Genomic DNA, 26365 nt, shown 5'->3' on the forward strand with positions numbered 1-26365 from the left:
TTTTCAGGGCAATCTCTAAGATAATAGTCAAAGGAACCATATTTGAAACATGCTTTGCTTTTCACTCGACACTCACCATAATGTGGCCTGGTACAGAGTTTGCACTTAGGTTTAGTATTTCTAATACTACCCACACCTTCTACAGACGTAGCTTGGGGTTTAAAACTAAAGTGTCTCGCATCTCTATCTCTATTAGAATGCCCCACAAAAACAATAGAACGATAGTGATGTTATTTAGATTTCTTTGATGCTGACTGATGTAACTTTCCCGTAAATCTCTTTCTCGAATCTTTAACTTCTAATTCAACTTTTCTCTTTTCTTTACTAAGCTCCTCAGCTTTGTACGCTCTATCGACTAAAACAATAAATTCTTTCAATTCTAGAATTCCAACTAAAAGTTTGATGTCCTTATTCAACCCATCTTCGAAATGTTTACACATAACAACTTCATTTGGAATGCGCTATTGGGCATATTTACTCAATTTTACAAATCCTCTTTCATATTCAACTATGGTCATATGACCTTGTTTAAGCTCTAAAAATTTTTTACGCTTTTGGTCGAAGAATCATTGACTTATATATTTCTTTCTGAACTCAGTCTGGAAGAATTCCCAATTGACCCGCTCTCTCGGTACTACTGAAATTAACATGCTCCACCACTGATATGCGGTATCCTTCAGAAGAGATACATCGAATTTAACACATTCGGTTGGTGAACAAGGTAACTCATCGAAAACTCTGATCGTATTCTCTAGCCAAAACTCGGCTCTCTCAAGATCATCATCAATTGTAGCCCTAAACTCTTCGGCCCCATATTTGCAAATTTTATCTACAGGTCGCTTACTCAAGCATACAGGTTCTGAAACTTGAGGAACTACGAGAACCGATTGGGGAAAAGGTGGGGGTGGAGGTTGTTGAGCAACCGGATTAGTTCAGACAAACTCAATGAACCACTCGTTCATTATTTGGAAGAAGGCTTCTTTGACCTCTCCTCCTTGGCCTTCAGATATATGCCTAAATCCAGATGACGCTGCTCCGCGAATAGAGGCTGGCGCGTTACTTTCTACATCATCGGAGTCTGCTAGATTGGAATCCATTACTATAAGAAAACATGTTTTAAAAACTGTCAGGAGATATCACACTATCATAGGTTATATAATGACATGTATAGCTAGACTCACATATGCTACATTAGTCTGAGAATCGACTAAATCGTAGCTCTAATACCAATAAATGTAACACCCCTAACCCGTATCCGATGTCAGAACAGGGTTACGGAGCATTACAAGACTTACAGATCAAACAAACAGACATTTCATTTTCATCTTACATTCAAATAAAAAACCATTCTTAAACAATCATATAACCTCTAATTCGAGCTCTCGAGGCCCAAAACGGACATTAAAAACAAATCGAAACAAAATCGTGAACTCAAAAAATTTTTGGAAAAATATTAAAATTTTTCAAAGTGCAGGGAATACACGCCCGTGTCTCAGGCCATGTGGGCATTCGAAATAGGGACATACGACCGTGTCTCAGCCTGTGTCCATGTCCGTGTAACTCACTGAATTGGGTTACATGGCCAAGCCACACGCCCGTGTGTTTAGCCGTGTGAAGCTAGTGACTTGTTTTCTAAAGAGGTTACAAGGGACACACGACCATGTCACCTGGCCATGTGTCACACACAGTTGAGACACACGCCCGTGTCTCTGCCCGTGTTGACAAAAATAGGACATCTTCCAAGCCATATTTCTCACCCAAATTTGTACCAACCTAAACACAACCATTTGTATATGACCAAAACATATATAGGAATTCAAACCAACCAAAATCAAGCCTAAAACATGCAATATCATCACCAACAACTATAATTCTCATATGCACCTCAATTGACCATTCAAAACATGTCAATTATGTTACCCAAAATCCATCTAAATGGTCAACTACATATATGCACCATTGTGTCTAAAACTTAACATGTATATCTCTTATCAAACTCATCTATATGATACCAGAATACAAATTCATAACTAGCACACTCATATGATAAACATGCAATAATATGACAAGGTCATTTACACATATAAAAAAAATAAAATGTTCCTAAATACAAGCCAATTCAAATGGCTAAAACATAACAAAACATATAGGCTACCATTAGCCAAATAACCTATACATGCCATTAAAACCAAAATTCATAATCGAAAGTGCCAAAGTAGCCGATAGATAGTGTGATGAGATCTCAGACAACTTCCAATCCGAACGAGCTTCCAAAACACTATAAAACACAAAAAAAAAAAGAGTAAGCAATTAAGCTTAGTAAGTTAGTATAAAACAGAATTTAACTTACCAGTTAACCACAATCTAGGTAAGTAAATTAAGCATATCACAACTCAATTTGGTCAAAAGCCTAATACATATTCACCAATCAAGTTAGCCATGTAATACATATAAAAACCGAGAAATCATGTATGAGTTCAACAACCCTTTAAAATTTCATATACATATAAGATTTATGCCATGTATCCATATATCATATATAAATCATTTCTATGTAATTCATGTAAACACTTGTGCTAATTCATAATGAACTCTTGAAAACTCGTAACAAAGCTGTGCCCGTTGAACCACTTAGAATATCATTAGATACACGGGTAGTACACACAAGGTGTACTGAACTGTAGTCTGTCAATTCCTGTACATGTATGCTCATACGAGCTATAAACAGTAAGCTCCTCCAAGATGAAATAACGGTAAGCTCATACGAGCTGAGAATCGGTAAGCTCTCATGAGCTGCAAATCGGTAAGCTTATATGAGCTGTGGTGTGTCCGCAACACATGTAAGACCTCAACCATAATGATAACCCTAATGACATGTCATTTGTATCCTACAAAATTTTAAGGTTCAAACGGGACTCGGTATTTGTCATACGTCATCGAATATGCATTTAGTATTCTTTCATGGCAATTACTCAATTCACAAACACATAATTTAATTTAAAACATATAAATTTAAAATTTAATTACACGAACTTACCTTCAATTCGTTCGGAGAAAATCAATCGATCACTCCAAAACTTTATCATTTCCCTGATCTAATTTTGTACGTCACTTTTTTTGATCTGTATAATCAAATTTAACTAATTCAAATTTCATTCTAATCAATTTAGTCCAAAATTCAAGTTTTGGCAAAGTTACCATTTTTCCCTTATACTTTTGATTTCTCTACAATTTAGTCCCTAGGCTCGTAAAAATACAAATTCATTCAATTTAGTACAATTGAACCATGAATATTTCACAATTTTTAATTTAGCCCATAATTGACAAATTTATCAAAAATCACTTAACAAAAGCTGTTTAACTCACAACATAAATTCATTTTCTTCCATTAAACTTCACAAAAAACTAACATGTTCTCATGGTAAAACCCTAAATTTTCAACCATTTTGCAAATTAATCCTCGGGCTAGCTAGGTTAAGCTACAACGATCCCGAAAACATAAAAATTATTAAAAACGAAGCTAAATTATACTCACATGCAAGCAAAGACTTGGCCGAACCTTGAAACCTCTTCAATGGAGTTTCTAAGCTTTATTTTCGGTGCAAAGATGAAAATAGAAAGATGATACTTTGTCTTTTCTTTAGTTTAATTAACATATTTACTAAATTACACATTTAACCTTAAATTAAACCTAAAAAAATCACTTAAAAGATGTCCATCTTTGTCTACTGGTAATGTTAATGGTCTAATTACCCTATAAGGACCTCCACTTTGAATTTCTATAGCTATTTAATACCTTTAGCTAATATAACACAACTTTTGTACTTTACGCGATTTAGTCATTTTTATCAAATTAAACATGCAAACGATAAAATTTATTCACGAAATTTTTATATGACACTACTAACATGTTGTAAACATTATAATAATAATAAAATAAATATTTTGACCTCAGATTTGTGGTTTTGAAATCATTATTCTGATTTCACTGAAAACGGGCTGTTACAGGATTTGACTAAACTGGGAATTTGTAGAATAGTTTCAACATCCTTCTTCCACAACATCCAACAATTTTTTCAGTGATACTTTCTTTCATATCATTAACTGACACATTTCTATTAAATCTTATTACTATCTGTTGACGAGATTAAAAAATACAACCAACTGTGTTCTTAAAATTACTCCATCAAAATACACATGTACGTAGAATTGATGATCCATCTTCAATACTAAATCTGTAAAAGAAATTAAATTTCTCAATAATTATTTGAAAAACAAGATTTTACTGTAAAAAATATAATAAAATTAAATTAAATTGTACTTACCTTACAAATTCTTCTTTGTTTTCTCTTTTTCTGCAAATATTTTTTTCCTTTCTTTTTATCAATTAATTGATAAACTGTTCAGGAAGGCTTTGTTTAAATAGGGTCTGGTGCCACTTGACAGCGTCCCTCCACCTAGGCATTGCCTGATAGCATCCCTCCACCTGGGTGGTGCCTGACAAGTCTCCTCCACCCCTCCAACCCTCCAACCCAATTCAAACTCGTATTTTACCTGTATTATGACAGGTAATATTGGTACCGCCATTTAGGTTGGTACCACCAATAAAAAATGATTTTTTTAAACCCTATTATGGTATCATGATGGCCTGATGATTGTTGGGAAAAAAAGTGATGGTGCCAACTTGTAAAGCATCATCCATGGTAACTATTACAAACATACTAGTTTAGTAAATAATCTCATGTACATCTCATTTGAGATAATTTTTTTTTTTTTTTGGTATTATTAAGGTTGAAAAGCCCATTAGCAAAAGAAAAGCTAAGAGGGTACCATATGTTGTGCTTGTGCAAGCGCTTGAGCTTACAGGATTGAGAGCCTGTAGAAGACACTGTTCCTTGTCCTTACTTATTTGGGTCAAATTGTCTTTTTATATAAACTCATTAGGATCGGCCTAGTCCTTTGTTGAGCAATAGTGTATTTGAGCTAAGCCCAATTTTTTTGGTCCACCAGAAATCCCAATCAATAAGCCAATATGGTGGTCCAACTTTTTATTGATATTTTTGATAGATAATAGAAACATGTTATAGGTGGTCAAGAAAAGTGGGCCGAAGAACTTTATACAACCAAGACAGAAGTGGGATCAAAGGTGTACACAAGTTTCTCAAAGTGAGCTTTAGCTTAAGACTATCATTTTATTATTTAACCTCGTCTCCTTATCCGAAAAGTGGATTAAAAATTCTCCTTATGGAAATCAAACTTGGTGGAGGTCTTGTGAGAGAAATCTGAAGCTAGCTGGCTTAGCACCTTGGTTAGCGCCGGTGCCCCACAATAAAACACACCTGCCAATACCATTTCCCCAACTATTTAATATTAAAACCATCCGTATTGTGTTTAAAAATGGTTAGTTCAGCGTAGTAGTACGTACCAACTCGAGCGTTGTTGTGATTAACAGCAATGTGTTTGTAGACACTGCGCCAATTTGGCTTGGCGAAATGCGATTTTACACGTGTACCAGAGACGACATCGACACCGTTTTTAGCATGGTTGAGAGACTGGAGCATGGTGATGAGCGCAGAGCGAGCATCACCTTCTTCGTAAACACTGGTGCAATAGTTATGGAGCTCAATGACATGATCATGGTCCATTTCAGCTACTTCATTCATGATGCCTTTGAACCAATCAAAAGAGCCTTGTTCCCTTGTTACCCAATAAAAGTAAGCCCTCTTTGTCTTGAAGTTTTCTCTTGTTTTTGGATTTGGTGGAGATCGAGAACTCGTTTTATTATTTATGGCAACCCCATTTTCCAGGGCACTGCTCAGTTCTTCATCTTCATCCTCCGCCATGGATCTGATGTTGTGTACAATGTCCTTGACAATGCTGATCATGGGGGTTGCTCCAATCCCCAAACCCACTAACAAAACCACTTCATATTTCTTGTAGTCTTGTGCTGGTGCTCCATATGGCCCATCGATTAGCACTCTTGGGAATCTGTACATTTCAGTCATCAATCGAACATATTCAGCAATCTATTGCTTTTCCTTTGTCATAAGCTAAATGTTTAAATTGAGGCACAACCTTGTTCATAAAGTTTAATCCATCATATAAAAATCAAACATTTACACAAGTGTTTAAATGAATATCTAATTTTCTTTTAAAATAATCAAGTAAGGGTTAAACTTTTTGAAATTAAGTGCTCTACTAAAACTTTTTAAATGGAGCATATCAAGTTCCAAATTATGATTTTACTTCTTTTTTTAAGTAATATATGATTCAACTGACACCTGTTCTATTCTAAACATGTCGACATTTACTTAATTTTGATTACAATTATTAAGTTAAAAGTACATGAAAAACTTTTATTCAAGTTTATATAATCATTCTGAAAATTATAATTATTATGTAATCCCTAAAATGTTAAACCCAATAATTTGAGCTACAGTGGTATGAAAAAGAAGTAATGTACAGCTAGAGATGAAAATGACTATATATATATTATTCTGTTGGTAGGGACATCCACTTTCCATCAAAGGAGGTTTGTGACTGCCACTATCTAACAAGGTGAAATATCCAAATTTTCTTCATTGGCATGTAGCATGAGTCAAAGGTTTTGATTGCTAATTTTCAACAACTTGATGCTATTGTTTTTGTGATATGGAGGTGATTTGTAAGTTACGTGAGATAGGCAGGCAGGGATAAAATATGGCCCCGTATTTCAAGGAGAATAGACAAACAACGAATATAGCATTGCTAAAACACTGAATGGGCACCATGAACATCTTCGCAAATGCGTCAAGTGGACAATTGTTGTATTTTTAATTTTAATTTTTAAATAAATAAATTTTGAAGATTTTATGTATGAATATATATATATATATATATAAATCAAATAGACCTAAAAAGCTTTAAAAAAATCATTCTCTTTTGTACTTTTATTTTCAAATTATATATATATATTTTAGAAATATTAAATTTTACAACTTATTAATTAAAATTCCTTTTTCAAGAGATACACGGTTAGCAAAATTCTTAAATTTTAAGTATATATGCATAAAGTTTATATATATTAAAATTGATAGATTATCTATTTTACAAATATATAAAAATCAATTTTAAATTAAAATTTTATCTCTTTAATATATAAAGTAAAAGATATATAGAAGAAGTATGGTATAAAATTATTTTAAATAATAGTATTACAATCTCTTCATTTTATATTCTTTTATTTTATTTAAACCTAAATTAATAAATATTAAAAAATAGTATATTCCTTTTTAAAAATTATTTTATTATATTCTTTGAAAATGTCTAATGTGATACTTGAACTACCAATATGCATTTTATTATGGTACTTGCACTTTCATAAAATGTCCAATGTGGTACCCAGTGTTAACATTGTTAGTGAGTTGCTAAACCAGCCAATTAAAAATCCCGCATGGGTAATATTAGATGATGTGAAAAACTAAATCAAACAAAAAAAATTAAAGTAAAGTAAATAAATAAATAAACATATGATTATTATTATTTATTTAGTTTTTCATATCATATTATATTACCCATGTAGATTTATCGATTTGGAAAAAAATCTACATGTCGATTTTTTATTGGTGGTTTAGTAATTCATTACGATGTTAACATTAAATACCTTAATAGAACACATCTTGATAGTTTTAAAGTACAAGTACCATAATAAAATAGATATTGATAATTTAGGTACCACATTGAAGTGCTAGTATCAAATATGACATTATGTCAAAATTTTATTAATATGATGTTAAAATATGTTTCAAATAAAAAATTAGTAAAATAGTTACCGATTAAGTAAATGATGAAGAACATAGTAGTAAATAATATCTAACCAATTAATCACATAAAAGTAAAATGTAGTAATAAATAATTTAATACACAAACAAAAGATATTATGAATAAAATAATAGTAAATGATATATAACATAAAATAATAATTGATAATAGAAAATAATAGTAAATTTTAGAATTACGAATATAAAATTTTATATGTCTTATTTATTAGTACAAAAGTTATATTATTTCTGTGATCAAACTTTATAATACCTAATTGATTATATCAAAAGTTATAATTAAAAAATTAATTTTACAATTAAATGATGAATTATATGTTTTAAAATCGTCACATCAAAGTCATAAATAATAAAAATATAAAAATATTTATATATTCATTTTTTATATTTATTTATATTTTGAAAATATATATACCTCTTAATGATATTTATATAAAAATTACTAAATTAATTTATCATAATATCACATGCTTGTGTAGGTCATAAAACTATTATATATATAGGCATAATGATTTTTGACCCTTTAATTTTATAAAAAAATCATTTTAACTCTTTATTTTATTTTTGTTGAATCACTCCAAAATGGATAGGAAAATTAATATATATTAAATTTACTGGCATGGCATACACATGAATTGTCATGGGATGCCATATTAGTAATTAATTGATTTTTAAAGTAAAAATGATAAAATTATTTAAAAATAAAATCATTAAAAATGTAAAATATATTTTTAAAATTTTAAAAAATTAATTAACTATTTATATAGCATACACGTAGACTACCACGTTAATAAAATTAACAAACGTTGATTTTCCATCCATTTTAGAATGATTTGATCAACAACAAAAATTCAAGGACTAAAAGAGAAATATATAGATATATATATATATATATATATTGTAAAACTAGAATGTCAAATAAGTCAATATTATATATACCTATATATATTTATATATATTATGCTAAGGGTGCATGGGGTAAAATATAGAGCATTATGCAATAGTGGACCAGCTGGGTTTGTGATGGGGACGTGAACAATTATGTGCCTAGATTGCATCAATTTGGCATATCCTTGTTAGACTATCTCACATGAGATTGTCACTCATTCTCAATTCAGCCATGCTCCCTCACTCCTCTTATCAATGTTTCAACTATTCCTCAGAATTGGGTATACTATAATTCACTTGCTCTCCTTTAATTATACCACCACTAAAACAAGCAAATTTGTGTGCTAACTTTTCAGCTAACTCTTATTCACTGCATGTTAAATTATTAGACCCCTACTTTAATGCTTCATCAACACCATTAGTTAAGTTCAGAGATACTTTTTCCTGGTATCAATCTCAACTTACTCTGGGTTGTTGTTTCCTTGCAAGCAATCGGCTCTAAGGAGGCCACTTTTGCCATTAGTAGGTTGTTTACACACCTGGAACGGCATTTTCCGTGATTAAATTTTATGGGTTTTTCATCGAAAGAAAAGAAAAAAAAAAAAGTCATATGGGTTAGGTAGGAACTTGGGTATTAACAAAACTAATCTAATCTAAATGTTGGAAAATAGAGGTAAGGTAAGAGAAGTTACTTTTGAAAATACAGTCCTGAGTTGTCCCGTCCAGTCACCAAGTGTCCTAATATGAACACTCACATAGTCATCTCCCGGTGCAGAAGTAATGGAAAATGGGTGCCTGTCTCCATGTGAGAAAAAATGGTCAGGCTTGAGTCAATACAATTACGGGCTAAGAAAGCTCTTACCATTCAAATGGCGACACAACATCGCAATTAACAAAAATGTATTGTCCACTCTTGTATCTAAATCCACGGGGCCTTGACATGTGAAGTGCTAGTACATTTCCAGGATAAACAGCAACCTATTAAGTTTTCAACAATACAACTATAATGGTCATACTGGGATTCAAACTTGAAACTAGTTTTATAATCAATTAAACTAAATTTGCTTACCTTTTGTATGGTAACAGCCTCGATGCTTGATCTAAGCAATCTTGTCAATCTTTCACATATATATAGGAAAACTGGAATTGCCAAGTACATCCAAGTCTGTCATTTCCAAAAAGGGAAAGAAAAGTGAGTTTTTTGTTTAATGTATATTGAATATCTGGAATTTAAAGTGATTATATTCATTGCTTACTGTTTTCTTGTACCATTTCTTGGTCAAGAAGAGCTTGATTCCATGCGCGATGAGGAGAGTATAAACAATGACAAATAAATGGTGAGAATACCAGAAGGCATTGAAGCCAGTGAGCTTGTTTAGAGGCTTTGGAAGCTTCATCCTACCCCGCCTGAACATAGGCGTGGCGAGCGTGAAAGCAAAGGCCATTAAAACCACCATTATAACCCCAGTTACCCCTTCAATATGCTTCACAAAATGCCAGTAGCTCTTGGCTTGTTCTCCAACATATTTTTCAATTGGTTCATACTCATCAGGTGTGGCATGAAGCAGTCTGGGAAAATCACATGCCAAATGGGAAATCCCATGTATGCCAACCCCAATTGAAATTCCAACTGCAATTACCTGTAATGAAGCAATCAAATGAACCCCATTCATTCAGTTCTTAATACCAGAAAACATGTTCCTTGTTACCTTATGGAAGTTGAGGTTGTCATCAAAAGGAACAACAGCTCCTAACTTGGTCTTGTTCCTTAACCAGGTTATGGTGTTACGACAGACTGGTAGCAATATCAAAGCCATGTTCAATTTAAGTGTCTCAGCGGCACCTTTGGCAAAGCAAACACAATGCCCCATTACTTCAAACACATCTTCCCTCTGTCGATACTCGATATATTTGTATGTAAACAGACCACACATGGCCCCAATCCAGAGGGCCATCACCCACACTCTCTGCCAGTTATCTAGCAAGAAATACATGGTGTCTCGGTAGAATCTCCTCACTGGGTTGTAGTCATATGTAGGCTTAAGCTTCTGGCTTAGCATTTGGCTAAGGTTCCGGCTTTCTCCTCTTACAGATTGGTCTGGTCCTTGCAACAGGAGCATTTCCAGATTGTGTATCTGCTTAAAATGAAAAAATCCTGGTCACTGAAATGAAGCCAAAATGTAATGGTACTCGGACTAGCTTGAATTTACCATGATGAATCCTAGGTTGTCAGGGTCTAATTCTTCCATAATCAAGGCTGCATATTCCTCAGCTTGTTTCTGGATGTTTGAGAGTTTGTTTGCAGAGGCACTGAGACTGATAATCTGTAAAAGTAAGTCAAGAGTGAGATATAAATTATATGGTCAGCTTTCTTGAATTTGCTGCAATTAAGGTCCCATACCTCTTTAACTTCCTCCTCAGTAATTCTTCCATCTGCATCTTTATCCACCCTGCAACTCGAGGTGCATGATTTATTGATAAAACAATTAATCTAAGAAAAGTTAACAAAAAGAAACGGCAAAATTTACATGTCAAAGAAAGTTTGAAGCCTGGCATCGAAGCTTTGATTCGAGATCTGATCCCAAAACTCTTTGAGGTGAGCCTTATCAATGGAATCAAATTGAAGGTTTCGTTTTCGAGCAAGAGCATCAAACAACTGCCCAGCAAATTCCTTTGACTCCATTCCTGCAATTGCATTTGAAGCACGTCTGCAACTATTTAGTCCAAAACTCAATAGTTTAGATTTGGATGTTGATTATTATTTCGAAACCTACCTATGCATTCGCCAAATCGTGAACGAGGCAAAACTCCATTGTTAGAAGCAGAAATTTCATCAAACAGCTTCTCCACAGCAACCCATCCATGTCCACAATCAGTCTTGCTTATAAACTTAAGCCCCTTTAGAGCATGAGCTACTGCAGACTTTGTCCTATCAAAGCGAGAAGGCTTCTTGGATAACGATGTTAAGCGCTTCAATTCTTGTCCCACTTGCTTAATCTTTGCCGAAGCATTCCTCACCATTGATGAACCCACGCTAGATTTCTTCTCAAGACCTTTAGCCAGCAAAGTTAGCTCAGCGTCGTCTTGCAAATCATCTCCATTTGTTGCCTTTAGACTGTGAACCGCCACGGAATCATCGCCAACGTCCAGGGTAATCTCAACATAGTCATCGCCTTTGGAAGAACTTGAGCCGGGGAGGTTAAACCGGGAACCTTTCCGCCCTGCCCTTTTGTTCAAAGAGCCACTCAATGGACCGATATGGGGCACTTTATCGGTTCCTAAAACCTCTTTGCCAGAATGATGATGGTGATAAATTCCATCATCTGAACTCATTTTCTGCATGTAACTTGATTTCAATTCTCCCAGTTAGCTCAGTAAACAGAATGAAAACTAGAAGAAAACATAGACAATTATCACAAATCTTTTAATTGGCTACTTGTCTCTGCATGTGAAGGGAGCAACCAAAGTTTGTCAATATATACAGAGCTCACGGTAAAATCTTCAACAAGGGTCGACAAATGAAGGTTTTAGTTTGACCAGGCACTCATAGTGCTCCGTAATGGAGGTTCAATGTGTCTTTGAGTTATTATCAGTCGACAATGATCTTACATGTGCTTGAAACACTAGCTTAAGACCAATAGTTTAAAAAATTTCTTCCTTTTTTGGGTGGGGTGGTGGTTTAATGTTATTATTTGCATCCATTATTGTCCTCGACTATTTGGGGGGTAAATATGTGGGTTGGGATTTTGCTTTTTTGGATTTAAGTTTTTCTTTTTGAATTATTTTAGATTAGGATATTTTTAAGTTTAATATTTTTAATTTTTTCGATTTTTTATTTTAATAGGAATATTTATGTTTATAAAATATGTATACAAATTTCATAAATATAAGTAATATTATCATATGGTATGAATATGAATTTTATATTCAATATTTTTTATTTATATATAATATTTATTATAGTGTAAATTAGTAATATATGCCATTTTTAGAAAATAATTAAGATTTTAAGCCATTTTTTTATATTCAGAGAAATAAATTGATTTTGAAAGAAAAAACAGAAAATACATCTTGCAAGAAGCGCTTTTTTGCTAACGTGACTGAAAATGCATTTTTTTTAATAACTTGATTTATAAACTCCTTTGGTCAAATGGTTAAATGTTATTGGTTTTATTTTTGAGTCTTGGTTTGATTTTTCCCTACTAACATTTGTATTTTCTTATTTCATGTTGTTTTAAACTTTTTTAATTTTAACTAATAAATATATTATTTTCAAGTTTTTAAATTCATCTTTTTATTAATAACTCTTTTATTTTATATAAATAAATATGTATTATATAATAAAATATTATTTTTTATATATTGTTATGTTAAAATATTTTTAAATAATAACTCCTTTAATTATATATATATATATATATGTAATAAAAATAATTTTGATTTTATAATATTAGAATTTACCATACCCACAATGTAGGAGGAGAAAATAAATATTTATTATATAAAGAAAAATATATCAAACAAATTAGTTTAAAATAAAATATATTTTAAAAAATAATAAATAAAGGAGTTATTAATTAAAATATTTTTAACATAATGATATACATAATATATCTTATTATATAATTACATATTAATTATTTTATTTATATAAATAAAAGAGTTATTGACTATCAAGGTGAATTAAAAAAGTTGAAAACAATATATTTATTAATTAAAACATTAATTAAAAATTTAAAACATGAAATAGAAAAAGATTCGAATACGTGACTCAATATATTTAATCATCTAACAAAAAACTAATTATGTCAAATTAGTAAAGAAAAGCATTTTGTAAAATGAGTACTCTCTTCAAAATCAACCTATTTCCCTAAATTTGGAAAGAAACTGCTTAAATCTCTAATTAATTTTTAAAACGGCTTTCTTTTTTTCTAATTTACCCCTATTTTGTGATATGTAAATGAATTTTGTATGAAATATTTTTTATTTATTTACCTGCAATATGTATGATCATATGATATGCATATAATTTTTGGGCAAGCCACACAAATAGTCATTTAACTATAAAAAATTTATTTTAGGTACCCAAAATAAAAAAATTTACAATTTAAGCACCCACATTATATAGTTTGGTCATTTTGATCACTCCCATTAAACCACAAAAGGCAAGCTAATGTGGCAGTTAAAAAATCGTAAAATAATAAATTTAGCTCTCAATTTTTACATATGATAGCGATTTAGTTATAATTTTAAAAATTAATCCTCAAAATTTACAAATGGTCTCAATTTTATCCTAATTCTAAAAGTTCAAAAGAAATGTATAAAATTTAAATTTTATATTAATATTAATATTAATAATAATAATAAATAAATTTCATTAATAAAGGTTACAGTAACAACTAGTCGAAGATGTGATGCTCAGAATATATTAATAGCGGAAAGTGAGTAGTGAGTAATCCATAAATGGCAAATGTAGATTAATCTGTAAATTTTGGTGTTAAGGAATTAGGGTCTCATAAGCTAAGAAATCGAAGTATTCAATATAAACATCCAGATATGAGCTAATATTTTGAACACCAACCTCAACTATTATTTTGTGTTTAATTTTATGTAAGATTTATAGTGATAGAATTTATGGGTTCTTTTTAGCACCCTTTTTCTCTTACTTTTACTTATAATTGATGCAAATTTCAAATATATGGATTTCTAATTGACTCATTTCCATGCAAGCTTCCATTTGTTCTCCATTGGGTGTAAGCAATCTTTCATAAGAGTATTCTTAGTAGGCCGTTTCAAAATCAAAGCATCCTGCCCTGCTCAAGCATTCGGTGTTGGGATGCGTGCAATATAAGAAATGATATCATTATCCAAATAATTCCAACTACCATCACCAGTCCTCACCTCCCTGAGAGTAAAAGAACCACCAATAAGAGTAGTGTTATGAAAAAATTTAATCAAATGACCAAGCTCCGTGATCCAGGTATCACCCATTGATCAAACCTTAGCAAGGGATCTCCAAACAAAAAAACACTTACCTCTCTAAATATCTACCGAGTAATTTTCTGTAAACTTACTCATAAAGCAGATAATATCCCAATTTAAGTAAAAATGACTCATTTTGTTCCTTGAGACGTCGAAGACCTAATCCCCCATGAGAGAGAAGTTGACAACAATCAATCCAATTAACCAAGGCTAACTTATGACCAGCTGCAAAACTCCGGGAAAATTTCTCAACTTTAAGATGTTATTAAAAAATTAATTAATTTAGCTACTAAATAAAAAAGATTCCATAAATTGTATTTCGATTTAAATAACAATCACTTTTTTGGATTCTTTAAATTGTTATTATTTTTTAAAATGATATGTGAGTAAATCCTTATTTTACCTAATCAATTTTAATATTGTATAAGTTTTTTTATTACTTAATGTAATTTCAATATTTATGTGGAATGGAAAATAATTTATGAACATGTTTTTTTGCAAAATTTAATGAAATTTGAAGGTTACGAATTATATTTTAAAATAAAGTTTTTAATAAAAATAAATATATAGTTATTTATGTTTATGGTTAAAAATTTTAAAACATGTAACATAATTGTTGAAACCAATATTATAAAATTATTTTCTATGTAATTTTTATACATAAAGGCATAAGTACTGAATTTTTTAAGTTTTAATAAGCTTAATAATAATATTTAAATAATAAGAGTCAATACATACTTGTTATGAACTTTAAATTTGGAAATATTTAATTGAATAAAATGTTTAAGAGACTAAATGTTGGAATTAAAAAAACAAGGAAGTAAACTTGATTCGATTCGAAAAAATCGAAAAAAATCGATTTTTGAGTTAAAAGAATCAAGTTATTCGAATTAATCGAATTATTCGAGTCAACTCGAATTTTTTTCTTCAAATTTAGAGTTCGTATCGAGTTTGGTTTTTGAATTCGAATAACTCGAATAAATAGAATATCAAACTATAATATTTTACATTTTTACCCCAAACTCTCAAACTTCTTTACTTTCCCCCAAAACTTTTACTCCTTCCCACTTTCTCCTCAAAATTTTTACTCCTCTCCCATCCCACCCCCCTTCCCCCCCAAAAAAATTTGCTCTTTCAACCCCCAAAACTTTTTACTTTCCCCCAAAACTTTTACTTCTCACCTTTTATCCCCAAATCAAAAATTAAAATCATCCAAAAAATCCCTAAACCTAAATAGTAATAATTTTATTTATATTTACTATTTATATTATTAAATTAAATTTAAAATTTTTACTATTTATATTATTGAATTGTTTAATCATATTGAATCTTTATAATTTTTATTAAATTTGATTTATTGACGATGCTATAAAATATTTGTGTTAAAATTTTATGTTGGTACCAATTTCACATTTTATCTTTAAGATAACTTTTATTAAAAATCACATTTTTTTATATTTAATATACTTTTTAAATTTTAGAATACAAGTGGCAATAATCGGAAGATAATTGAAGCAACTAAGCAAGCAAAGAAGCTAACTTGTGTATAAAAGATTAATAAATAAATTATGAGGGGATGAAAGTTAATAACAAATTTGATTACGGTGGTTGATAGTGGTTATAAGGACCCAAAATCATTTTTTTAATTTAACTCTAACAAATATATTCTATTCGATTAGATTCGAATTCCATTACACTCGACTCAATTTGAGAAAATTTCAAATCAAGTTAGGATAATAAAATAGGATTCGTCAAAAACTCGAAATTTTTTCATTCGATTCGATTCGATCGAACGCTCACCCCTACATGGAAGTGCTGATATTGTAACGTTGGAAACGCAGAGGGACCTACTAAGGGAATTAAACCCAAACTTTTATATATAAACGCTATTTTAGGTGGATTGCTGAGTGGGAAAGTGTATAATGAAAACGCAGACTGAGAGGTAATAAGGACTATTAATTGAAAAATGGGAATTAAGTGAACTAATTCAAAATTATGTACGGATTGAGTTGGGAAATTTAAAGGTAATCAATGTAAAATAATAACAAATTTGACTATACTTTTCCTGTTCTGTATTTTGCTATATTGTATAAAAAAAAGTTATTAGTTATATGTATAAAAAAGTTAGTATTTACCGATAGGTGGTTGGGTATAAGGATAAGACATATTGCACTTTTTAGGGGAATGTAGATTCAAATCTTGAATATAACATTTTTGGGAAGATCAACAGCCACGAACCCCGAACATGAAAAAAATAAACATGCATAATATATATAAAAAAAAGTTAGTATTTACTTTTTGTCCACAAGCTTGATTAGAGATGTCACTTAATTTACTATAAAAATAAAAAAGAATTATTTCTTCATTTAATATTTTCAAATTTGGATGTTAATATTTAGAGTTTCAATAGTTTCACAAAAGTGGTGCCTTCATGAGCTATTTCGAGAATGGTCCAAGCCTCATGAGTAGAATCTACACACCATTGAATATTACATTCAAGGTCTTTGAGTAGTAATTGGTTGATTTGCTTTCGTTAGTGATTTCAAGTTTGATATTTGAACTCCGTTAATTGAGTATGTGGTCCCCAATCTAATAAAACAACCTTCCAAGCAATTTCATCAATTGATTTTATGAAGGCTCTCATACATGTTTTTCAATAGGCGTAGTTAGAGCCATCAAGCATGGGTCTCAAGATTGTTGTTTCTTCCATCTCTTGAGCAATTCAATGCCAAGATCTTTAAGTGTTTAGCTCTGACATCACTAGAGAATTCATTGAAGTTGATTGTTAGTTGCATTTTCAATTGTAACTAGATGAACAATGAAAAGAGTAAAATAGAGATGAACATAGAAATTATTTATGTAGTTCGAAAGCTTTTTCTACATTTATAGGGTCTTCGAAGAGAGTATTCCACTATCAATTTGCAGTACAATATGTTATTTAAAATCATTATGGTATTAAATAATAAAAGCTTCTATTAGAATATTATACATCGACTAGGGCATGAATATTTCATAATTGAAATTTATTCATTTGATATTTGTGAACATTTTTAATACATATATTAAATATATTTTCTAAATATCAATAAATCTGAGCAACACGTCGAAACAAATTAGCACACACCAGTTCTAATAGAAAAACCAAACATCCATCAATTTTCTTTGCCAAGCATTAGATGTTCTCAGGGTGACAATTTGAATGGCAGATTCAAATATCCAATTTATTTTTTTTTATAAAATTGGATATCGGGAATTTGACTTTTATTTAGAGTTGAATTTTAAAATTATTACCTATTGCGGATTTAGAGCGAATGGGACAAATATTCTGTATATACATTATCCAAATAAATATATCCGAATCTAATGATTATAAAAAAAGCATATTCTAATTTCGATTTTTGCGGATTTGAATATTCGAAAAATGAATAGAAATTTTGAAATAAGAAATTTTTATTAATTTGGATATCATATGATTAGTAATATTTGATTCATATTCGAATTTGAATAATGATATTTAGAGAAATTTATAAATTAGAATTAAAAATAAATGAAACATATATGTGGATTAAGATTCCATCATATTGAGTCATTTTGGGAGCATAAGCGTTTTATTACTGAAAGCCGAATAGGCCCAATGCCACCCCGTTGTAACGGCCAGCAAAGCCCCAAAACAAATTTATGAAATAAAAATCAAGTAAGAAAGATCGTATAAATTACTCCCCCTTTAACTGCAACTCGAAGAGTTTAGCTTCTGCGGCTAAATTCGCCATTAAAGCCCTTCTGCTCTCATCTACACTCCTGCTCTCATGGCCAAGCCTTCCCAGCCTTTCCTCCAACTCAATTCCCTCCCCTCCATCAACCAAGAACCTCTTCCATCGCCGCTGTCCCTACCACCGCCGGAACCCCTTCTTCAACCGTTAGCGGTTCTCAAAACCGAACCGGAACATCAACAACAACCGCCATCACCACCACCACCACCGCAGCAACATGGGAAACCCCATTTCTTGAAATCCATGGACGACCTTGCCTCCCTCTCCTCCGCAATCCACGCTTTCCAATGCAGATTCGACGACTTAACCAAACACCTCGATTTCATCAACCAAGCCATCGACTCCAAATTGTATGAACCGCAACAACAAAAACTCCCAGAAATTGAAACCCAATCCCCGCCCAAAGCAACGGAGACTGATGGTGAAACGGAGAAAAAAGGACCCGACACAGCTTCTCCTCCGAAATCCTCGCGTTCTGAAATTCAAAGCCTCTGCGGGACGATGTGTAGTAAAGGACTTCGCAAATACATTGCCACCCATTTATCGAACGTTGCTAAGCTTCGAGAAGAAGTTCCTGAGGCTCTAAAGCTTGCCCCAGAACCCGCCAGATTGGTTCTTGATTGCATTGGGAGGTTCTTTCTACAAGGAATAAAGGCTTATGATAAGGACTCGCCCATGATTCCGGCAAGGCTAGCTTCGGTTTTGGCTTTGGAGTTTTTCCTTTTGATGATGGGAGGGTTTCACGCTGAAGGTAAGGTTAAGATTGCGGGAAACCTTAAGGCAGAAGCGGAGAATGGAGCCATTGCGTGGCGAAAGAGGTTGATTAATGAGGGTGGATTGGCTAAGGCCAGTGAAGTTGATGCTAGGGGCTTGTTGCTTTTCGTTGCTGGTTTTGGGATTCCAAAAGTGTTTCGGATTGAGGACTTGGGGAATTTGCTGCGCTTGTGTAATCTCAGGGCTATTTCGGATGCCTTAAAGGCCTCTCCCGTACTCCCTGATAAAATGCCTGGTATTTGCACGTTATTGCTTATAAAGTTGTGATTTTGATGGATGGAGCGTCATTGTTCTTATATAGTAGTTAAAAAATGTATTTTGACGCCTGCTTTTTAGTTTTCAAAGTATGAAGGCTTAATCTGTTCAAGGAGTTTGAATTTTGCCATAGTTTTATGTATATTATGATCCCATAGGTTCGTGGTGGAGTGGAGTGGAGTTTTTAGCAAATGAATTATGAACTACCATTTTAACTATAAACTTTATATTCTTTGTTTTTGAGCCTTAGAATCTGTTTTCAGCCGTTGGCCTGCTCTGAGCTACCCCAAGATTTTGTTATATTCATGCCTGGAGATAAGTAAATTACTCTATCATTTAGATGATGTTTGGTCTTACTTCATATAGCTAGAAGATTTGGTTTCTAAATGAACTGCGATTCCTACATAATGAATTGGTGATCTCTGTTAATGGATAGAGAATGTTAAGGGTTTGGAGGAAGTTAGCTGCTAGTTAAATGGTGGATTTTTCGAATACAAGTGGGGTCTAGAGAAAGAGGCTTTATTGGTCCGTGTATATTAGGTTCTGTAAACTTCTTTTTGCTCATGATGTCTCTGTTATTATAGTGCAAGACTTCCTTATTTGAATCTTCTTGATGTTATGAGAGTTTCATGATATTGAGGGGGCAGCAGGGCTATGTGCTCAATGGCCTTTTCTTGTAGAAAAAAATAGTTTGGAAGAATGTATTTAACCTTTCAAAGGAGAATTCTCATAGAAATTGGGCATCCTTTTCTTTATCATATAAAGGCTGTGATGAACTAAATATGGCTGCATCTGATTTGTAATTGATATGATTATTATTAATAATTTTTTTCATTGGGAGTCGGGATGGATGGTATTGGGTCTTATGATACTTTTGTCTGCTTTAGATATCATAGAGGTTATGGCGAAGAATGGAATGCATGTTGAAGCTGTTGATGTTGCTTCCATCTTTGGGCTTGAGGATAAATGCTCCCTTAAGAAAATTTTGACTATATTCTTGCAAGAGTCTGCAAAATCATTCAAGAGGGCAAAGCAGGAAGCACAAAATTCTCCCTTTGCACTGGTATTGTCCTTTTAATCTGCTGTCACACTATCGTCATGTATACATTACTTTATATTGCATTGATCTTATCATCACTTTGCAGAGAATGGCTAATGAAAGACAATTAGATGCTTTGAAATCCGTAGTCCGATATTCAGAAGATTGCAGTAGTGATGTAGCAAAGTTTCTTGGTTCGTGGCAAATTGAAGAGAAGATAGTCAAGTTGGAAGAAGAAAATGCTGAACTGCATAAAAGGATAGAGGAAAGGAAAATGATACCAAAGAGAAAACTGGATGAAATGGGGTCCTCGAGTAGGGTTAAGAGTCAAGAAATGAAACGTTCACGGTTTGCCACCATAGGGTCACCCTTGCCTAATTCTTCTCATGTCAATGGGTTGCATGAGCAACTTGCTACTAGTCTCACTGAAGGCATGAGGTTGTACGAAAGTGCTATTTCTGGTCGTGTCGCCACTAGTTATCCTGCTGCATCAGCTGTACCACATGGACTAACTGTTGGTTCTTTACCTCGAAATGGAGTTGCCCAGATGGTAGGAATAAATGGTGTTGGAAGCAGCAGTATGATGACGAGCATAGGTGCCATCTCAAGAAGTTCTTATTCCAGGGCTCATGGGGAGATTGAATTCAATAAGGCTGAGCAAACGATTAGTAGTGCTCTGCCATATGGAGGACGGCGACAACACTCAGGTGGGCAATCCGCCACATCCATGAGATTCGCTAGTTTATACGGGTCATCAGCATCTATAGAAGGCTTTGTTGGTTTGCCCGATACTACTGACAGGACATCAGCAGATCTATATCGGTTTGCTGATTCTATAGGGGAAAATGAGCCTTACAGCAGTAACTCTCACCGGTCTAGCACATTGCCAAATGTTGCGCCTGTCCATCAGTCATCCTATATGTATTAGTAAATAATAGTACCTAGTTGTGTCTTTCATTTTACTTAATAGATTATAGAGAGAAAGATTAAAATCCTCTATGTTCTTTTTGTTCCTTTCGAGCCAGGAGGATACTTAATCTGATTACTTGTTTATATTTATCGCAATGAAGGCAATTTGTTGAACCGGATAAGCCAATGTTATTGTTTTGTGTTCAACTTGGATTGTCAGAGGAGTTTGTTGTTTGGAGAGGTCGAACTGTCGTACTGGTTGGGGTCATGGATCACCATCTTCTGCGAAAAGGCATGTAAAGGCCAACGGCTGCCATTTCTTTTCTTGAAACACCATTTGGTACTTTTTAATAATCAAAACGACTTTGCGTTGTTTTGATTCCAGTTTCAAGCAATACTTTCGGAGGAAATCCCAGAATCATCACTTTCAATGTCTTCCGTGCCTTTGCAGTTGTCCGGATTTCTCAATGGAAGCACCATTGAAGTTGAGGGTGACACTGGGAATTTGCAGTTCTCTTTCAAATTCAATATCCTGCATAACAAATACTCGCCCCATAATCAAACTCACTCCCGCTTTCCGAGTTTGAATTCCATGGAGAATAACATGTCTTGCCGGAATTCAAGTTCCTCTTCCTATCAAACTCCCAAAAGAGGTCAACAAATAGAAAATCAGACTCTAGAGAATGAGAACCATGGGGTTGAACTTGAAAATAACGTAGAGTCAGAGACAAGTAAGAGAGGGAGTATAATGACAAGGCTAAGGAGTGGGGCGATATCTCAGGTGAAGTACAGTTGCCCTCGGATTTCTGGTGAGAAACCTAGTAGGACAATGAAAGAGAAGAGGAAAAAGAAGGAAAGGGCAGACATTGTGCTCGACAAATTGCTTCAAAGGCGTACTTGTCCTGTTAAGCCATGCAATTCCTATGTATTCTTTGTAATGGCCAGTTGGGATTCGGTTCAATCTTCTTCTTTCGGTGACGCAAGCAAAAGACTGAGCCAGAAATGGTGCAAACTTCCCCGTCAGCACAAGAAGGTTCTGCTTTTGAAATCTCTCTCAACTCGCATGCTAACGATCATAATGTTGTTTTGCAGCTATCATTTAACTCTCCGCTCTCAATCGTATGTTTGCAGATATACGAGGACATAGCTCTAAAAGATAGCGCAAGGTATAAGAGACAGTGCATGCTTTTGAATTGCAATGACCAGGACGTGCTCAAGGCATAAATCTCACAAGACAAGGACACAGTACCAAACAGGATATTTGAGATGAGTAGTTGTTTTGATTTCTGACATTTTTATGTATGGGAAGACATTTAAATTCACTTTGATTTTAATATAAATATTTTAGATATTTAAATTTATTCCCAAAATTTAGGTTAACATGTTTTTTTTAAAAAATTTATTATCGCTTCCACTATATGACTATCTAGATTTATTATTTTCATCTTTGGAATAAATCGATCTACCATGCTTTCAGCAGGATTACTTTCATTTATTCTAATAGATTATCTTATTGAGACTTTAATTCAAATCAAAATATTAATTGGTATATAACATTTGGTTATTCTCATTAGGTCAGTAAATACATTTAATAGTTAACTTGCAATAAAGTGAATTATTTTTTGAACTTCTAGTTCTAATTACTTTCTACGATGATCTATGTTGACACCATTTTTTTGATAAAAAACGGGTTGACTTGGACTTTGAAAAAGAAAGCGAAAATGGGAGTCGCCACCAATCCTTTTTTATGAGGTGTGATCGGGTCACCTCGTAAAGCGGTTGTTTTTAATAAACGATTTAGATTTTATTAAAACAACGATTTTGGTCCACGAAATTCAGAAACACAGGTTCGGGAGTCGATTACGCACGAGGAAGGGTTAGCACCCTCGATACGCCCAAAATTGGTACCTAGTTGATTAATTAGTGTCCTTGAGTCGAAAATTAAAAGCTCGAAAAGAATTTAAAAATACGATCCTTCTTTATATTGCGTTATTTAAAAATGTTTTAATTAAATCAAAAATAGAAAATACCTCCTTATCTCAAAGTAACAAGATGTCACACCCAGTAAGTTAGGACCCGACATCTCATATTTTGAGAGTAAGTTTGCATTTCACTTTTTATTTAAACCTCATTTATTTTAATTTTAAAAGGATATTCGGTTACTTAAAATCAACGAGAAAAATCGAAGCTCAGTAAGTTAGGGCACGATTTCTCGAATTTTCTAAATATAGAATATTGCCTTTATTTTTTGAAATTTTATGTGTTTGAAATTTAAAATGATATTTTGCTATTTGGGTTTAACGAGAAAATCGAGACCCAGTAAGTTAGGGTACAATTTCTCAAATTTCTAAAATGCAAAATATTGCCTTATTTAGCAAAATTCCATTTCGAATAATAGCGGGTAATCTATTTGAAGGTAAGCATTTGTTTTGTTTGGAATAAAATAAAGTAACCTAAGTTGGATAACTATGTCGGAGTTTAATTTACAATATGATAACGTGAAATAACAATATAATAATAAACATGGAATAATGATACATAGATAATTATGCAAATGTATGACAATAGTATGAAGATAAGAGTAAACTAATTATGGTACACACAATGACAATACACACTCAACATACATTATTTGAATACTAGTATTAAAATTTAAAGACGAATGAATTAAGTAGCATATAACAATTTCAAAATGAGTAGCATAAAACAAATCGAACAAATAAAATGTAAAATAATTTTAAAAAAGATATAAGTGAGCTTTGAATAAATAGTATGGAAAAGAAATTTAAAATCAATTATATACAAAATAAATTTTAAAAATATTATGTATGAAAAATTTTAAAATAAATAATATCTGTACACATAAAAGCTTAAAATAAGACAAATCTTAAAATAGATAATAAATAAAACAAAAAAACAGATAGTAGTTGAAAAAGATACAAACTGGTTTAAAATAACTAGCATATATAACATATTTTAAAATGAGACAAAATAATGTATAAAGTATTAAATCTATAAAAACATGAAATAAGTAAAAATAAAGAAGTTTGGAAGCGATCGGTATAAAGAATTTCACAATAAATGGCAAGAGAAACAATTTAAATTACATAATACATATAAATTTGAAATAAATAAAATATATAAAAGACTTGAGATAAATACTAGTCAATCTAAAATAGTTTAAAATAAAATAATATATAAAAGAAAATCTTAAATAATAAAAGAAACAGTTAAAAAAATACAAAAATGGTGTTAAAAGGTTAAGGATGCGATTGAAATCATAATAAAATAAAGGGGCATAATTAAAAGTTTAAAAGAAATGGAGCAAGGGATTGAAATGATAAGCTCTGAGGACACAAGGGACTGACTGTGAGAATTTCCCATCCCTTATGCGCATCATTGGAACAAGCGAAAACTTATGTGGCCAAAATTAAGTAAATGGAAAAGTGCATCGAATGTGCCCCAGAATTGGAAGGACTAATCGCGCAAAATACCCATTAGGGTAATAATAAAAGCAAAAATTTTACTCCTGCCGTTTCATTCTTTTGCAAAGAACACACAAAAAAAAATAATAATAATAAAACAAAAGGGAGACTCCTTTTCTCTGCTAGGGTTCCAAGGTTAGGAACCCCGCTGCCGTCACGCCTCCTCACTGCCCGGTGGCCGGAGCCATGCGAGGGCGCCTACTATCGGCGCATTGAAGCGCATTCAGAGGTCGAGGCTATGGAACGGGGAAACAAAGGGAAAGAGAAAAGCTTTGGCCCCTCCTTGAACCCAAGTCCGGCGACGGTGGAGGACCATCGACGGCAGGCCTAAGGGCCGATTCAGGTAGCTTCTTTTCCTTTCTTTTTTGCTATTGATTATTTTTAAGATCGATTTGCAGAAATAAAAAAAATAAATACGCAAAAGATAAGAAAAAAAATGAAGAGAAAGCAATTCAAATCAACCTTTTTAAATCTTGTTTTCTATTTTTTGATTCCAATATCTGTGTGTTCGTAAAAAAAAAATTACAATGAGAATCCTTTGGCTTTTATAGTCGTATTACACCCGTTTTATCTTCATCTTTTTGTTTTTTGCTCTTTACTTCTTTGTAATCCTCTGTTGCTTTGCATTCACTCCTCTCTGTAGGTGTCAGAGGAGGCCAACGGTGGTGGCAGAGGCATGCGCGAGGAGGGCCAGCAGATCGTGCGGCGCTAGGGCATTGGGCAGAGGCATGCGGCGCGCCCCTAGGGTTTGCTGTGCCGTTCTGCCAAAACTGTTAATGTTGCGGGCTTGGGTTAATTTGGGCTTAGGGTTTGGTTTGGGCTTGTTTGTAAATGGACTTTTTATTTTTGGGTTTATTTTTATTTTGTTATTTGGGCCCCGGGCAGAAATTGGGTCTCACAATCTAGAAAATAATAATTCATTCCAAGCAATTCATCCAATTATTATGTTTCTCCCCCTAACGTTGGAGAAGTTGTCAAAACAAAATAGTAATTGCCAACTCATATCATAATTAGATCCCCAATTTGTTCAAAATATCTAATAATAAAAGGAGATTCATGATTAATATATATTCATAACTTTCTTTGAATACTCATTTTGTGCATTATGGTGGAGTAACATGAACATATATCACACATTTAAAAATTATAAAATGGGAATTGTTTGACTTTGACAAAAACCAATCGTAATGGGGAGTATTTATCATATAACTTAATGGCACGATGTGTACAAGTGTTGATACATGTAAAATCTCATATCCTTAGACAAAAAGTTTTGTTCTCAATAGTAATGATTTAGCTACTAACTAGAGTCATTTAATCATTAATTCTATTAAACTATTTTATCTCGTATAAATAACAACCTTTGTGATAGTTATTCGTATCGACAATCTAACATATATTAATCATTGAAAGCCTTAGTAATAAATGAAAGTTTTCAAGAGAGCA

The 26365-nt window shown here is 32.6% G+C and overlaps 3 protein-coding genes across 4 annotated transcripts; 2 read left to right on the plus strand and 1 right to left on the minus strand.

The window, feature by feature from the left end:
• Window positions 1-5023: 5023 nt before the first annotated feature.
• On the minus strand, window positions 5024-12310 carry LOC105788653 (respiratory burst oxidase homolog protein C). Of its 2 annotated transcripts, XM_012615618.2 has the most exons (12): window positions 11480-12305; window positions 11234-11390; window positions 11107-11155; window positions 10916-11029; window positions 10415-10840; window positions 9962-10345; window positions 9775-9870; window positions 9568-9683; window positions 9398-9500; window positions 9171-9244; window positions 5426-5988; window positions 5024-5339 (listed from the first exon to the last, which is right to left on the minus strand). In XM_012615618.2, the coding sequence occupies exons 1-12, from the start codon at window positions 12045-12047 to the stop codon at window positions 5230-5232; spliced, it is 2760 nt and encodes a 919-aa protein (XP_012471072.1). In that variant the 5' UTR covers window positions 12048-12305; the 3' UTR covers window positions 5024-5229. The 2 variants fall into 2 exon arrangements, with proteins under 2 accessions (XP_012471072.1, XP_052483432.1); XM_052627472.1 differs by lacking the exons at window positions 5024-5339; window positions 9171-9244 and having other exon boundaries at window positions 5789-5988; window positions 11480-12310.
• Window positions 12311-18397: 6087 nt separating this feature from the next.
• On the plus strand, window positions 18398-21616 carry LOC105788655 (protein FRIGIDA). The gene is made up of 3 exons (XM_012615619.2): window positions 18398-19466; window positions 20374-20549; window positions 20632-21616. The coding sequence occupies exons 1-3, from the start codon at window positions 18494-18496 to the stop codon at window positions 21451-21453; spliced, it is 1971 nt and encodes a 656-aa protein (XP_012471073.1). The 5' UTR covers window positions 18398-18493; the 3' UTR covers window positions 21454-21616.
• On the plus strand, window positions 21568-22795 carry LOC105788656 (uncharacterized). The gene is made up of 3 exons (XM_012615620.2): window positions 21568-21726; window positions 21886-22467; window positions 22566-22795. Exons 2-3 carry the CDS (start codon window positions 22027-22029, stop codon window positions 22656-22658), a joined length of 534 nt encoding a protein of 177 aa, XP_012471074.2. The 5' UTR covers window positions 21568-21726; window positions 21886-22026; the 3' UTR covers window positions 22659-22795.
• The last annotated feature ends 3570 nt before the right edge of the window (window positions 22796-26365 follow it).

The sequence above is a fragment of the Gossypium raimondii genome, chromosome 2 (genome assembly GCF_025698545.1).
Source record: "Gossypium raimondii isolate GPD5lz chromosome 2, ASM2569854v1, whole genome shotgun sequence".
Classification (NCBI taxonomy): domain Eukaryota; kingdom Viridiplantae; phylum Streptophyta; class Magnoliopsida; order Malvales; family Malvaceae; genus Gossypium; species Gossypium raimondii.

Bases quoted from the DNA above. Each gene is read 5' to 3' on its own strand.
- LOC105788653 (XM_012615618.2), bottom strand. From the start codon at position 12,047: ATGCAGAAAATGAGTTCAGATGATGGAATTTATCACCATCATCATTCT. The intron at 9,684-9,774 runs GTAAGCAAATTT...AAAACTTAATAG, and splicing joins AGGCTGTTACCATACAAAAG to GTTGCTGTTTATCCTGGAAA. The intron at 5,989-9,170 runs GTAAGTTGAGAT...TGAAATGTACAG, and splicing joins CAAGGAAACAACAACCCAGA to ATTCCCAAGAGTGCTAATCG.
- LOC105788655 (XM_012615619.2), top strand. From the start codon at position 18,494: ATGGCCAAGCCTTCCCAGCCTTTCCTCCAACTCAATTCCCTCCCCTCC. The intron at 19,467-20,373 runs GTATTTGCACGT...TGTCTGCTTTAG, and splicing joins ACTCCCTGATAAAATGCCTG to ATATCATAGAGGTTATGGCG. The intron at 20,550-20,631 runs GTATTGTCCTTT...ATCACTTTGCAG, and splicing joins AAAATTCTCCCTTTGCACTG to AGAATGGCTAATGAAAGACA.
- LOC105788656 (XM_012615620.2), top strand. From the start codon at position 22,027: ATGGAGAATAACATGTCTTGCCGGAATTCAAGTTCCTCTTCCTATCAA. The intron at 22,468-22,565 runs GTTCTGCTTTTG...GTATGTTTGCAG, and splicing joins TTCCCCGTCAGCACAAGAAG to ATATACGAGGACATAGCTCT.